The sequence below is a fragment of the Hemiscyllium ocellatum genome, chromosome 1, assembly GCF_020745735.1.
Source record: "Hemiscyllium ocellatum isolate sHemOce1 chromosome 1, sHemOce1.pat.X.cur, whole genome shotgun sequence".
NCBI lineage: Eukaryota > Metazoa > Chordata > Chondrichthyes > Orectolobiformes > Hemiscylliidae > Hemiscyllium > Hemiscyllium ocellatum.
Window position 1 is genome coordinate 54,162,586 of NC_083401.1, and position 16,494 is coordinate 54,179,079.

A 16,494-nucleotide genomic window follows, 5' to 3' on the forward strand; every position below is an offset into this window, starting at 1 on the left:
AGACTGGTAATCTCAAAAGTTACAGACAGTTATTAGTAATGTTAGATTTTATAAATGGTTATTGGCAACGGTAAAGTCACCTTAGTCCCAGAGGACCACTCACTCATTGGCGGGGGGGGGGAGAGACAACTCATGGTGATTTAAACTGAGAACCACCACACAAAATGGGGCGCAAGGTTAAGAAGGTGGGCAACTTCAGCCAGTGTGGAAATAAAACTCATACTGTTGGTGTCACTCTACATCACAAACCAGCTGTCCAGCCAAATGAGCTAAACAACCTCCAATAAAACAGTAACCAAACCAACATAATGACATCAAATGATATGGATATGCTTTAGGATCTGCCTTGTCCAGTAGTTCCATCAGTTGGGGTCCTAACATTGTCTACTGAATTAATGTATTGTTGGTGCTGGTTTTACTTTGTGTGTTTCCACAAAAAATTTAAAACTTTAAATTTGGAGAACGATTTCCTTTTGGCCACTGGGAATTCAAATTTCTTTTTAAAAATATTGACCTTTGAGGCACTACAACAAACTTTAATATTGTTTTTTTTAATCACTTAATATGAAGATGGAAAATGTGTAAATAACTGGACAAATACAGGAATATTAGGACATCCATTTGTTAGTGACTTGGAATAGTTGTCTGCAGAGGAATATAACAGCATATAAAAAATTACACAACACTAAGGCATGAAACCCATGTAAGATTCTGTAGATCATTTTTTAGATTAGAATCAGTCTAACATTGTGGCACAGACAGTGTCACACAGGGCACCTCACACCATCAATGCATTATCTGAGCCGACATGGCACCAATTGTTAAAGTTCACTTGAGAATGTAACTTTAAAGAAGTTCTGAGGTTTACATATGAAAGAACTGAAACCAACATGTTCATTCCAAAAGATGAGAGACTGAGCAAACAATCCAGAACCTTCTCAATATATAATTTCAGTCGCATCACACTGTAAACTTTTGCTATAAAAATTCTGTGTCTTATGATCTTATATTCCACAACACCTGATGAAGGAGCAGCGCTCCGAAAGCTAGTGCTTCCAAATAAACCTGTTGGACTATAACCTGGTGTGGTGGGATTTTTAACTTTGTACACCCCAGTCCAACAATGGCTCCTCCAAATCATATATAGGAGGCTGCAGATGGCTTAAAGATGGATAGGAGGCCTTGAAGAATTGAAAGATAATGATACAAAATAAATTTTTGCAAGCTTGGGTTTTATTTGGGTGTGATGTCATTGCTGTCACTGAGATTTGGTTGAGACAGGGTCAGGTTTGGCAGCTTCTTTCAGGATAAAAGGATAACTAAGGATAACTAAGGAAAGAAACAAAAATAGAAACTGCTGGAAAAGCTCAGTGGGTCTTGCAACACCTGTGGAGAGAATACTTCCGGTCAAATGACCTTTCCTCAGAACTGACTAACTAGAAGAAGAGTGGGCAAAAGTGAGGACTGCAGATTCTGGAGATTAGAGTCGAGAGTGTGGTGCTGAAAAAGCACAACAGGTCAGGAAAATAGACATTTTGAGCAAAAGCCCTTCATCTGCGAATAGGCATCCTGTCTCCCCAATGTAGAAGAGCAACGGACACAGTAAATGAATTGTGTGCAAGTGCGGGTGAAACTTTCGTGGATGTGGAAGGCTCCTTTGGGGCCTTGGACGGAGGTGAGCGGGGACATTTGGGCGCAGGTTTTGCTATTCCTGTGGTAGCAGGGGAAGGTGCCAGGAGGGAAGGGTGGGTTGCTGGGGAACATGGACCTGACTCCGTTGCTCTCGATGCGGTCTCCTCTACACTGGGGAGACAGGACACCTACTCGCAGAGCGCTTCAGAGAACATCTCCAGGATACGCACACCCACCAACCTCACTGCCCAGTAGCAGAACACTTCAACTCCTCCTTGCCCTCCACCAAGGTCATGCAGGTTCTGGGCCTCCTCCATCACCACTCCCTAACCACCCAACACCAAGAGGAAGAATGCCTGATCTTCTGCCTTGGGTCCTTCCAACCACATGGCATTACCCCCACTTCCATCCACCGATTGCACTCTCATGTACCTTCCCCCCAGCCCCACCCCCTTCCCATTTATTTCTCTACCCCCATGCTCCCACCCTCATTCCTGATGAAGGGCTTTCCTGCTTCTTGGATGCTGCCTGACCAGCACCACACTCTCAACGAGGAAAAGAGTAGGGTCCAGTATTTGTTACAGTGGCAATTTGTGCATGGAGCCAGTCGACGTAAGTAGGATTCCAAATTCATGCTATGCATCAGTGTTCACTAGTTAGAGGGGTGATGTGAGTATAGAAGTCATAAGAAGGTCTGTAATATGCTTAAAGAAATTTCCACAGACAGAGACAAAGTGCAGACTAGTCTGACAGGCTTAAAATTAGACAAATTTCCAGGGATCAATTAAATATTGAGGGAGGCAAGGAAAAACATAGCAGGGATGCTGGCCATAATTTCCAATTCCTCTCTGGCCACATGACAGATGTCGGAAAACTGGAGGACAGCCAATGTAGAACTGTTATCCAAAGGGGGCGCAAGGACTAAACCCAGGGTCCTCCAGGCGATCTATCTCACTTCAGTAGTTTTGAAACTATTGGAAGCAATTCTGAGGAACAATCTGTCCTTGGAGAGACAGTCATAAATCAGGAACAGTCAGCATGATTTTGTGAAGGAAGGTCGTGCCTGACCAACTTGCTTGAAATTTTCAAGGAGGTGACCAGGTGTGTAGATGATAGCAAACAAAACAAAGAACTATGGATGCCGGAAGTCAGAAATTAAAACAGAAATTGCTGGAAAAACTCAGCAGACCTGATGGCACCTGTAGAGAGAAAACAGAGTTAACATTTCGGGTTCAGTGACGTTTCTTCAAAAGTATTCTTCAGTTCATGCTTTCTTTCCACAAATGTTACCAGATGTGCTGAGTCTTTCCAGCAATTTCTGTTTTTGCGTGTGTGTAGATGGCAGCAATGCATTTGACATAGTCTACCTGGACTTCAGCAAAGCTTTAGAAAAGGTCCTACATGAGAGAGCAAAGGTAAATGCCCATTGGATCCAATGAAATTTGGCGAATTGATTCCAACATTGGGTAAGTGGCAGGAAGTAAGGGGAATGGTTGGGGGGCACTTTTGTGACTGCAAACCTACGTCCAGTGGGGTTCCACAGTGATCCATGTTGGAAACCATACACAATTTGAACTCGAACATAGGACAGTTGATCAATTTATTTCATGCATGATATGAAAACTGGCAGGGTAGTGAATAGTCAAGAGGGTAACATTTGATTACAGGAGGACATAGATGGGCTGATGAGTGGCAAATGTAGAATGATATTTGCCTTTAACAGGGATTTGTCTGTCCTGGTTCTCTTGAAGGGGTATATTTCCCCTCCCCACCCCGATCTGCATTCTGGATAGACCGTTCTCTCCCTTGTTAGGTCCACACCCTCACCCAACTCACCTTCCATTCCCAGCACCTTCCCCTGCCACGGCAAGAAGTGCAAAACCTGTGCCCACTCTCCCCATCTCACCTCCGTCCAAGGCCCCAATGGATCTTTCCACATCCATCATCTACCATGTCCGTTGCTCTCAATGTGGTCTCCTCTACTTTGGGGAGACAGATGCCAACTTGCAGAACGTTTCACACTAAACAACTTCACCATCCTGTGGCCAAACACTTCGACTCCCCTCCCAATCTGCCAAGGACATGCAAGTCCTGGGCCTCCTCCACCACCAACACCTGGAGGAAGAATACCTCATCTTTCGCCTTAGGAGCCTCCAACTACATATAATCAATGTGGATTCCACCAGTTTCCTCAGTTCCTCTCCCCTACCTTATCCCAGGTCTAACTTTCCAACTCAGCATCACCCTCTTGAACTGCTCTACACGTCTATCTTTCTTCCCACCTATCCACTCCACCCTCTGACTTATCACCTTCATGCCCACTTTCATCTCCCTACCGCATTTCCAACTACCTTCCTCCCAGCCCCACCCCCACTCTCATTTATCTCTCAGCCCCCTGACAAGGGATATTGGTTACGTAAAAGTGATCAGGAACTGATCAGGTGTACCCTAGAACTATGTGGGAAGCTAGAGAAGTGATTGCTGGGTCTCTTGCTGAGATATTTGTATCATCGATAGTCACAGGAGAGGTGCCGGAAGACTGGAGGTTGGCAAATGTGATGCCACTGTTTAAGAAGGGTGGTAAGGACAAGCCAGGGAACAATAGACCAGTGAGCCTGACCTCAGTGGTGGGCAACTTGTTGGAGGGACAGGATGTACATGTATTTGGAAAGGCAAGGACTGATTAGGGATAGTCAACATGGCTTTGTGCGTGGGAAATCATGTCTCACAAACCAGATTGAGTTTTTTGATGAAGTAACAAAGAGGATTGATAAGGGCAGCGCGGTAGATGTGATCTATATGGACTTCAATACGGCGTTCGACAAGGTTCCCCATGGGAGACTGATTAGCAAGGTTAGATCTCACGGAATACAGGGAGAACTGGCCATTTGGATACAGAACTGGCTCAAAGGTAGAAGACAGAGGGGGGTGGTGGAAGGTTGTTTTTCAGACTGTAGGCCTGTCACCAGTGGAGTGCCACAAGAATTGGTGCTGGGTCCTCTACTTTTTGTCATTTATATAAAAGATTTGGATGCGATCATAAGAGGTATAGTTAGTCGCTTGCGAGCACCCCAGATGTCCACCTATTTTGAACAACGTGCTTTTCCTCCCTCCATCATCCAGAGTGCCCTCCATCGTACTCAATTCCCAGTTCAACTGCTCTAACTATGCCCCTCCCCCCCCAATGCAATAAAGACAGAGGCCCCTTGTCCTCATCTGCCACCCCACCAGTCTCGGCATCCAACGGCATCATCCCTAAACACTTCCGCCAGCTCTAAATAGACTCCAAGAACCAAGAACATCTTCCCCTCCTCACTCCTCTCTGCCTTCAAGAAGAACCATTCCCTCTGACAATCCTTGGTTCAATGCATCCTCATCACTAAACTGCCAGGCACCTTTCCCTGCAACCAGAAAAGATGCAAAACCTATGGTACACCACCCCCCTCACCTCCAATCGGGGCCCCAAACAGTCCTTCCAGGTGAGACAGAGATTCACTTGCCTTTCTTCCAACCTAGTTTACTGCATTAGGTGCTCCTGCTGTGTTCTTTTCTACATCGGAGAGACCAAACGTAAACTCAGGGAACAGGTAGCTGAGTATCTCGATCAGGCCCACAGGGGCCGACTGGACCTCCTCGTCTCCGTTCATTTCAATTCTTCTAACTACTCCCTTTCCGACATGACCAAACTTGGCCTCCTCCATTTCCAAAACAAACCACAGCTCCTATTGAGGAGCAACTCCTCGTCTTCCATCTGGGCTCCCTACTGCTCAGCGGATTCAGCATTGAGTTCTCCAATTTCAAATAACCTCCCTCCCCATCTCCTGACTCCCTTCACAGCCCATCCCCCTCCCTTCCACTGCTCCCTGCCACCAACCAGATTTATTCCTCCCATTGACCAACCAGGTTTTATCCTCTACCTGTCTTCACCAATCCCCACTTCACCACCCTGCCCCCACCTCTCCCTTTATCTGCACTCGCCCTACTCCCATCACCAGTCCTGAAGAAGGGTTACACCTGAAACTTCAACTTCTGCACTTCCTGATGCTGTCTGGGTTGCTGTGTTTTTCCAGCCTCCTGCCTGTCTACGCTGCAAAAGCTTGAGCTCTCTTTCCACTGTTAGATTCACGCTTTTGATTTTTCCTTTCTCCTGGATGCAGAAGATCGCAAGTGGGGGAAATCTGTTCCATTGAATTTGCTTTTACCAAGGGTCTATTTATATTGTAACATTGCTGCTATATTGCAACAGTAGATGAGTAATAGTTAAATAACATTATATTATTAAGTCTCTAAATTGAGTTAGAGTTATTTCAATTATTGTTTACTTTCCACTTTAACTGTAGTGTAAGAATAAAGTGTGTTTTTCTTAAAGCCCAGTAGTTTGACCAATCAAATCACATCTGGAGGACAGTGCCTTACCCTTGCCACAAAATAAGATACTAGTTAGGGTCTAGGCTATCTTCTTGATATGATTTGATGGGGTTTGGTCAGGTCCATAACAAATTGGGGGGCTTTCAAGGACCTAGGATCAAAATCTCTAATTCCAGGTTGGGTTTTCTCTTTTCAGGTGTCGCGTTCATCTGGTTTACACAGGGAGTGCTTTGTGTAATAATGGCTCTTTCAGTGGCTCAGAGTTTCCTGGAAGAACTCACTTGGAGTGGTTTACAGATGGTGAGCAAAGCAATGTTTTCAGAAGGGGTGGAAAAGATGGGATTTGCCCATGAGGAAATTGGAGGGAATTGCAGCGTTAGTTCAGCATTTACAATTGCCAGAAATGCAACTGGAATCATTGGAAATATCTCAAATACAATTGCAAGTGAACAGCTTGAATATGAAAAGGAAATGGAACAGTTTGAGTTACAATTGAAAACACAAGAAAGGGGGATAATGAGAGGACTTTTGCACTTTGGAACTTGGAACTGAAAAGTGAAAGTCGATTTAAAATGGTGGAGTAGATGTGAAAGGTGGGAGTAGTGATGAGCACAGTGATGGAGAACAAATCTCCCTGGTGTGGATCTGCTTAAACATGTCCAAGCATTATCAAGGTTCGGTGAAAAAGATGCAGAAACTTTTTTTTATTTCATTCGAGAAAGTGGCTAAACGAATGAAATGGCCAGTGACCATGTGGGTCTTGTTGATCCAAAGAAAGTTGGTAGGTAGAGCTAGTGAGGTATTTGCATCACCTTCAGAGGAAGCATCTCAGGTATATGAGGAGGTGAAAAAAGTCATGTTAAGTGCATGTAAACCAGTATGAGAAGGCTATAGACAACATTTTAAGAACCTAAGGAGAGAACCTGGTTAAATGTACTTTGAATTTGAAAGGATAAAAAAAAAGTAATTTTGATAGATGGATAAAGGCATTGAAAATAGATCAAACATACAATGTTCTTAGAAAGACAATTATTTTGCAGAAGTTCAAAAATTCACTTCCTGAAATGGTGAGAACTCGTGCGGAAAAGCAGAGCGTTAAAGACTGTAAGATTAGTCATGGAAATGGCAAATGATTATGAGTTGGTTCATAAATCAAAGTTTGGCGTCCACAACATCAATTTCAATCTGTGAGAAATAGAGACTGGGGAAAACAGAAATCGTAAGGTGGTAAGGGAAAAAAGGAGATCTCACTGAAGATTGTAAAGGTAGTTTACCAAAGGGTAAAACAAAAACCCCATGAGGAGGAAAGAGAAGTTGAAGAGTTTAGATGTTTTCATTGTAATAAAGTAGGCCACATGAAGTCAATGTTGGTGGTTTAGAAGAAGCACAGGAAGATGGATGTGTGAAAAAAGGATAAATCAATGAGTTTTGTTGAAGTGTTAAAGGAAAGCACTCAGGAAGCTAAAAGAAAACTGCCAGAGAACGTACAAACTGGTCAGGATTTGATTGAGAAGGAAGTGCGAGGTCTCTAAAGAATTTATTTGTGTCTGGTAAGGTTTATTCATGTATGCCAGGAGGGGTAGGTAAAGAAATAAATATTTTCAGAGATATGGGAGCAAGTCAGTCTTTCATGGTGAGAGATGAGGAGATACGTAATTCAGAAGGAGTATTGCCAGTAAAGGTGGTACTATGTCTAATTCATGGTGAGAAGATGTAAGGAGATATATAAGGTGATGTATAAGATTACATAAGGTGAGGTTGGACAGTCTGGCAAAAAGTGGTGGAGTAAAAGAGAAATTCTCGGTTCTGGAAATACAGTTTATCCTCAGTAATAATATAGCTGGATCACAGGTAGGAATGATGCCAAGTTTCAAAAGCTGTGGAAAATCAGACATCTGAAGTGTAACAAGAAGTATATTCTGGGATTTTTCTTGACTGCGTGGTAACAAGGTCACAAAGCCATAAGTTGAAGCAAGAGGAGAAATCAAAGAATAAAGATCAAAAAGTTGGAGTTAAATTACTATAAACTATATTTGTTCAAATGGTTGAGAGAAAACAAGAACAATTGGAGGAAAAAGTGGATGCCTTTAGATCAGAGAAATTAGCTGAGTTACAACAGAAAGGTGAAAAAGCAAAACAGTTGCTTCAAAAAGCATACACAGAAGAAGAATTTGAATGAATCCCAGAATGTTACTATTTTAAAACTTAAGTCTTGAAGAAATAGATAACAATGTACATTCAAGTGGTTGAAGGTATAAAGTCAAGACTATCCAGAGGATTGGGATAAAATAATTCCATTTGTATCTTTTGCAATTATGGATGCACCTGATGAATCAATTAAATTCTGTCCATTTGAATTAGTTTTTGCACATCAAGTGAGCAGACCACTGAAAATAATTAAGGAGAAATTGGTGAGTCAGAGTTCAGAGACTACATACTTGGACTATGTGTCAAATTTTAGAGAGAGATTAAATACAGCAGGTGAGTTGGCTAGATAGCATTTAAAAGTTGCACAGCATGCAATGAAAGAGGAAACAAATGAGATCAAAAGTTTGTAATGTTGTGAGTGAAGACAAAGTGTTAGACACAATGGTAGGTGAACCTTTAAAGGCAAGTTTTAGTGGGTTTTATGAAATTTATCAGAACTCCAGATAGAAGGAAAACTCAGAGTGTGTCAAGTGAATATGCTCAAACAGCATTTTGATAGGGAAGGAAAGTAAACAGAATGCGTTCCTAGTTATAATACAGAATGAAGAAGCAAGTTCAGTTGACTTTAAATTTGACTTTCCTTAAATTAAATTGGACAATGTGAAAGTTCTCACAAATTGGGATAAATTATTGAGTTACCTTCCAGAGGAAAATTAAAATGGCATGGAATACTAATAACAATAACATGGGGAGATACGTGGGAATAAGCTGGAATGTACTTATCAGCTGTCCCCGCAGGCAAGGATGACTGTCATCCACTCTCAGGGTGAGTCTATAGGTGATTAAACAAACTGATGTGGCTATTACAGGGTCTGTTACACTTGGGCAGGTGGTGGTCATGGGAAGGGATGTTTTCATCTCGCTTCCATATTTTCCCAATGGCAAGTCTCGGGGTGCTTAACACCTTTCTGAATGCTCCTCCTTCGCTTCAGACAGCCTTGAGCCAGTGATTCCCAGATGTGTATGGGAATGCTGCACTTCACCAATGAGGCCTTGAGAGGCTAAAGCAGCAACAGGAGCTCCGTCTGCCAGGTGACTAGTTCAAAGGCAGCCAGAAGACGGTAGGAGCAGTGCTCAATCTCAGTCCCCGAGGCTGGCTGAGCAGAAAAGGTCAAACGAGGTATGATGGGAAGGCAAGGAGAGGAATGTGAGGTAAGGGAGGTAGGGCAGGTAGGCAGTTGTGTGCTCAGGCAGGTGTGGACCAGGTTATTGTGGCCATCTTGCTGGGATGTTCTAAACTGATTATGCATGATAGATATATAGGAAATGCTGTTCCAATTCAGCAACATCCTTATCAGATTAACTGTCTAGAATTGGCATCGGTTCACAAAGAAATCAGAGATGACATAATTGAAGTGAGTTCAACCATAACAATGGTGCCAAAACCAGATGGTACCCAATGATTATGTATGGACTACTGCAAAATCAATGCAATCACAAAATCCAATTTGTATCCTATTCCATGTTTGGAAGGTGGGACAAGCAGCTTATATTTGTGAGTTACTGAGAGGATACTGGCAGGTATTTTTATCCAAAACAGCAAAGGAAATTTCAGCTATCATGACACCAAATGGACTTTACCAGTTTAAAGTCATGCCATTTGGTATGCAGAATGTGCCAAGCACAGTTCAAAGGCTAACCAATAAGGTTATTTCAGGATTACCCAATAAAGACCAACTGGCGATTTTTAGTCACACATGGAAGGAACACTTGGAGCATCCAGCAGAATTATTTGACCGATTTCAGGAGGCAGACTTGGCTAAGAGTGAATTCACAAAAGCTCAAGTCACGTTCCTAGGCCATATCATTGGATACGGACATATGACTCCATGGAAAACAAAGATTATTGGGGTGTTTCCCCGACCGATGACAAAGACGGAAGTACTATGAATCTTGATACTGAGTGATTTTTATAAGACATTTGTACCGAATTTTACCAGTGTGGTTGTTCCACTGACTGATCTGTTGAAGAAGTGCAGAAAATTTCAGTGGTTGGAAGAGTGTCAGAAGACAGCTGACAGCCTGAAAGGTGTGTTGACCATCAGTGTTAGTAACATCTAATTATACAAAGTCAATCAAGGTGGCTATCGATGAGTATATGGATGTACTTACAAGAAGACAATGAGAGGATAAAAAGACCTATTGGATATTTTTCCAGAAGGTTGAATATTTATCAAAAGAAATATCCTATGATTGAGAAAGAGGTTTTGAATTTGGCGTTGGCGTTGCAACATTTCAGCAATTATGTTGTCAGTAATGTATCTGAGACAATTGAAGATACTAATTATAACAGCTTAATGTTTGGAGAAAAATTTAAGGATAAAAATACCAGGCCATTTAGATGGAGTTTATTGACACACCCTTCAATTTGAAAATTACACAGGAGAAGACACAATTGCTGTTGTCACGACTTTGATGAAGGAAGATGGAGGTGTTCGATGGAAGAAGAAATGGACAGAGATTGCCTGTGTTTTTGAATGTTTGCATGCTTAGGTTTAAGGTAATGCATATCTACAGCATACTAATACTACATATCTGTAGCATACTAATAAAGGGAGACTAAACAGAGAACAATACAGCTCAGTACAGGCCCTTCAGCTCTCGATGTTGCGCCAACCTGTGAAGCCAATCTGAAGCCTATTTATCCTATAGTATTCCATTATTATCCAAATATTTATTCAATGACCATTTAAATGCCTCTAAAGTTGGCGAGTCTACTACTGTTGCAGGCAGAGTATTCCATGCCCTTACTACTCTCTGAGTAAAGAAACTACCTCTGACATCTATCCTATATCTATCACTCCTCAGTTTAAAGCTATGTCCCCTTGTGCTAGCCATCCCCATTCAAGGAAAAAGGCTCTCATTGTCCACCTTATCTAATCCTCTGATCATCTTGTATGCCTCGATTAAGTCACCTCTTAACCTGTCTCAAGTCCCTCAGCCTTTCAACATAACACCTCCCAGCCATTCCAGGCAACATCCTGGTAAATCTCCACTGGATCTTTTCTGAAGCTTCCATGTCCTTCCTATATTGCAGCAACCAGAACTGTACACAATACTCCAAGTGAGGCTGAATCAGAGTTTTGTGTATGCAACATGACCCTATGGCTCCAAAACTCAATCCCTCTATCAATAAGAGCTAACACACCGTATGCCTTCTTAACAACCCTATCAACCAGGGTGGCTACTTTCAGGGTTCTAGGCACATGGCCACTGAGATCTCTCTGCTCATCTACACTACTAACAATCTTATCCTGTATTCCTGTTACTCCTTCCAAAGTGAATCAACTCACACTTGTACACATTAAATTCTGTAATCTGCAACATCATTCCGCATTGCCACAACTCCACTGACATTAGTATTATCCGCAAAGTTACTAACCCATCCTTCTCGTCCTTATCCAGGTCATTTATAAAAATGACACACAGCAATGGCTCTGTCTTCTTTCAGCTACTAATTTCTGATCCAAACTGCTGAATCTCCCTCAATCGCATGCCTTTACATTTTCAAGCAATAGCCTACCATGGGAAACCTTATCAAATGCCTTACTGAAATCCATATATACCACACCAACCGCTTTACCCTCATCCACCTATTTGGTCACCTTCTCAAAGAACTCAATAAGGTTTGTGAGGCAAGACCTACCCTTCACAAAACTATGTTGACTATCCCTCATCAAATTATTACTTTCTAGATGATTATAAATCCTATCCTGATAAAGTCTTTGAAAATGAATCCATATGTGTATACTGATGGTTCATATTTATTTTTGGGGGGGAGGGGGGTGACGGCAGGGAGAGAAGTGACTCTATGTCCCGTTAAGAGGGATTTGTCTGTCCTGGTTCTCTTGAAGGGCATGTTGTGAACCTGGTGCTGCCCTGTCTGCCTCCATGAAAAAAGCAGAATCAATAGCTTTTGGAACCCACATTAAAAAGAAGAACTGGAGACAGTTCAGAGAACATTTACCAGAATGTAAATGGGCTGGAGAGCTTTAGTTAAGAAGAGAGGATGGATAGATTGGGGTTGTTTTCCTTACAGCAAAGGAGACTCAGGGGAAAGTGTTGAAGATATATTAATTATGAGGGGCATAGAAACAACGGACAGGAAGAAACATTTCTCCTCAGTGAAGGAATAGATTTAATGTAAGAGAAAAGGTTTAAACAGGACTTGAGGATTTTCTTTCTTCCCAGAGGGTGGTAGGAATCTGGAACTCATTACTTGTAAGGGTGATAGAGGCAGAAATCTTGACAGCATTTAAGAAGTATTTAGATGTACACTTGTAAGGCGAAGATATACAAGGCCATGGGCTAAGTACTGGAAATGGGATTAGAATAGTTATGTGTTTGTTTTTGACTGGCACAGTCTTGATGAACCAAAGGGCCTTGTTTAATGGTATTGATCTCTATGACTCAGCAAGAGGAGGCTGAGCAGTTGTCAACAGACGTCAGTCTGATGATGCTGCCATGCTGATAGCACTGGCTCAGCAAAAAAGGGGTCCAGGCTAATGCTTTGTGTGCATAGGGTAAAATCCCACCATAACAGTTGATGCAATTTAAATTAGATAAATTAATTTGGAACATAGAACAAGTCTCAGTCATAGTGTTCATGAAACCTAGTCTCAATTATCATAAAAATCGATTTGGTTTACTTCCTTTAGAGAAGAAAGTCTACCATCTTTCCCTGGTCTGGTCAGCATGTGACTCCAACAACAATGCCCTCATGCAACCCATCCAGTTCAAGGGCAATTATGCACGGGCAACAAATTGAGTTCTTGTTAGTGACGCCAACATCCTTTGAAAGAATGAAAAAGGAGGATGTACACTGTCTTTCAGCATATTTACATACTCTAATCTCATTTTGCAGATCACACACTGATTTCTTGGTATGCTATTATCTGACTTATCAAAGCAATTACTGGAGAATTTTTTAATAATGATTGTTTCCTGAAAATGTGAAGTTTATCATTTATAACTGCAATATCAAGGCAGGCCAAAAAGACACTCTGGCTTCATGTTTAAAACAGGGATTGAAATGAAGAAAACATTTCCCTGGGTGGATAGTGAACCAGAAAAAACTGTGCAAATGGAAGACCGGCCAGCCTGAATTATAATACATTCTTCACTGAATGGCACCGATACTAATTCAGATTGACTCAGTTATCCGTGCACAATCCCCAGTCATCAACTAAGGATCTGGGGGCTGATTTGGGAAGTGATTGTTTTAGCCCATAGGATGCTTTCTGATTGTGATCAACATGTCTTTCATGTCTGTGATTTCGGAGGCCCTTCCCAGCCACAATCAGAATGGAGGAATCTGGGATAAGCAAGGTCCAAAATCTTCATGTGGAGCTGGGAAGTGCACTGCTTCTTACCCAGAGGGATAGGTAAACTATATTGTTTAAACTTACTGGCTTACCTTTTCTGAACAATGATCAAGCTCCCAGTATGCAGTTGACATGAGATAGGGGTGGGACAGAATTACGTGGCTCAGTGGTTAGCATTACTGCCTCACAACGCCAGGGACCCAGGTTCGATTCCAGCCTCGGGCGACTGTCTGTGTGGAATCTGCACATTCTCCCTGTGTCTGCTTGGGTTTCCTCCGGGTGCTCTAGTTTCCTCCCACAGTCTAAAGGTGTGAAGGTCAGGTGAATTGACCTTGTTAAATTGCCCATAGTATTAGGTGCATTAGTCAGAGGGAAATGGGTCTGGTGGGTTATTCTTCATGGGTCAGTGTGGACTTGTTGGGCTGAAGGGCCTGTTTCCACACTATAGGGAATCTAATCTAATCTAAAATTAATTGCTACGTGAACAGTAACATTTGTGCCCCACAAATGCAGGCAATGACCATTTCCAAGCACAGAGAATCTAACTACCAACTCTTGACATTCAATGGTGTCATTATTACTGAATCTTGACTAACAACATCCTGGAGGCCACTATTCACGAGAAACTGAAATGGGCTAGCCATATGGGTATAATGGATTAGTGGTGCTGGAAGAGCACAGCAGTTCAGGCAGCATCCAAAGTGCAGCAAAATCGACGTTTCGGGCAAAAGCCCTTCCTAATCCAGAATCTGGTTTCCAGCATCTGCAGTCATTGTTTTTACCTCCTATGGGTATTATGGCAATAAGAGCAGGACACAGGCTAGAAATCTTGTAGCGACTAACTCGTTTCCTAACTCCCCAAAACTTGCCCACCATCTGTACTGCACATGTCAGGAGTATGATGGAATACTTCCCATTCATCTGGATGAATGCAGTATCCAATACTCGAGAAACTTGACAGGACAAAGCAACCCACTCGATTGCAACATGACCATAAATATTCAATCCCTTCACCACCAGTTCTCAGCGGTCTTTACCATTGTTGTGGTTCTGTTCGCCAAACTGGGAATTTGTGTTGCAGACATTTCTTCCCCTGTCTAGGTGACATCCTCAGTGCTTGGGAGCCTCCTGTGAAGCGCTTCTGTGATGTTTCCTCTGGCATGTATAGTGGTTTGTCTCTGCCGCTTCTGGTTGTCAGTTCCAGTTGTCCGGTGCAGTGGTCGGTATATTGGGTCCAGCTCGATGTGCTTATTGATTGAATCTGTGGATGAGTGCCATGCCTCTAGGAATTCCCTGGCTGTTCTCTGTTTGGCTTGCCCTATAATAGTAGTGTTGTCCCAGTCGAATTCATGTTGCTTGTCATCTGCGTGTGTGGCTATTAAGGATAGCTGGTCGTGTCATTTCGTGACAAGTGGTGTTCATGGATGCAGATCGTTCGCTGTCTTCCTGTTTGTCCTGTGTAGTGTTTTGTGCAGTCCTTGCATGGGATTTTATATACTACACTGGTTTTGCTCATGCTGGGTATCGGGTCCTTTGTTCTGGTGAGTTGTTGTCTGAGAGTGGCCGTTGGTTTGTGTGCTGTTATGAGTCCTAGTGGTCGCAGTAGTCTGGCTGTCAGTTCGGAAATGCTCTTGATGTATGGTAGTGTGGCCAGTCCTTTGGGTTGCGGCATGTCCTCGTTCCGTTATCTTTCCCTTAGGCATCTGTTGATGAAATTGCGCGGGTTTCCGTTTTTGGCGAATATTAGTACACAAACCAACAGTACACAAACCAACAGCCACTCTCAGACAACAACTCACCAGAACAAAGGACCCGATACCCAGCATGAGCAAAACCAATGTAGTATACAAAATCCCATGCAAGGACTGCACAAAACACTACACAGGACAAACAGGAAGACAGCTAACGATCCGCATCCATGAACACCAACTAGCCACGAAACGACACGACCAGCTATCCTTAAGAGCCACACACTCAGATGACAAGCAACATGAATTCGACTGGGACAACACTACTATTATAGGGCAAGCCAAACAGAGAACAGCCAGGGAATTCCTAGAGGCATGGCACTCATCCACAGATTCAATCAATAAGCACATCGAGCTGGACCCAATATACCGACCACTGCAACGGACAACTGGAACTGACAACCAGAAGCGGCAGAGACAAACCACTATAAATGCCTGAGGAAACATCACAGAAGTGCTTCACAGGAGGCTCCCAAGCACTGAGGATGTCACCTAGACAGGGGACAAAACATCTGCAACACAAATTCCCAGCTCGGCGAACAGAACCACAACAACGAGCACCCGAGCTACAAATCTTCTCACAAACCTTGAGTCTTTACCATCTATAAGATGTACTGCAGAAAATCACCAAGATGACACCTTCCAAACCCATGACCACGAGGCAGATCAAATGCAGCAGATATATGGGAACATCACCAACTTCTCCAAGCCAGTCAACAGCCAGACATGGAAATATATTGCTATTTCTTCAGTCTTACAGGGTAAAAATCCTGAATAATAAGGAAAAGGTTGCAATGGCATACCCTCATAGGGTTGTTGAAAGTCTGAGAAGCTCTTTCACTGAAGTTGAACTGATTGGGAATCTTCCGTTCCTGTCGTGGTCTTATTACTTCCTTCTCTTCTTCTTCTTCAGCTCCCTGTAAAATAATATACGTAAACAAATACATGAAATGCCTACATTTCAGCCACAGGTTTATGCTAAAATATCATTTAACTAAGCTACAAATTAAATTGTACATATTTCTTTTCTTAGAGGTGATTTCTAATGCGTGAACAATTAAGTGGCACTCTGCCAGAATACACAGTACTTTAGAAGTGCTATTTTTTCAGAAGTGCAGTTTTTCAGATCAGATGTTAAAACAAGTCTATCCGCTTGCTGAATGGAGATAAACCATTTCCAGGAAATAAGAAAAAACAAATTTGAAGCAGCAGTA

At 42.5% G+C, this 16,494-nt stretch overlaps 1 protein-coding gene across 1 annotated transcript in view; it reads right to left on the minus strand.

The window, feature by feature from the left end:
• The window catches only part of dnai1.2 (dynein, axonemal, intermediate chain 1, paralog 2), a 283,210-nt gene that overhangs the window by 218,274 nt on the left and 48,442 nt on the right, over positions 1-16,494 (minus strand). Inside the window, exon 8 of the mRNA XM_060832730.1 lies at positions 16,084-16,197. Within this exon, the coding sequence (XP_060688713.1) occupies positions 16,084-16,197 (114 nt within the window). The remainder of the gene's footprint in view (positions 1-16,083; positions 16,198-16,494) is intronic.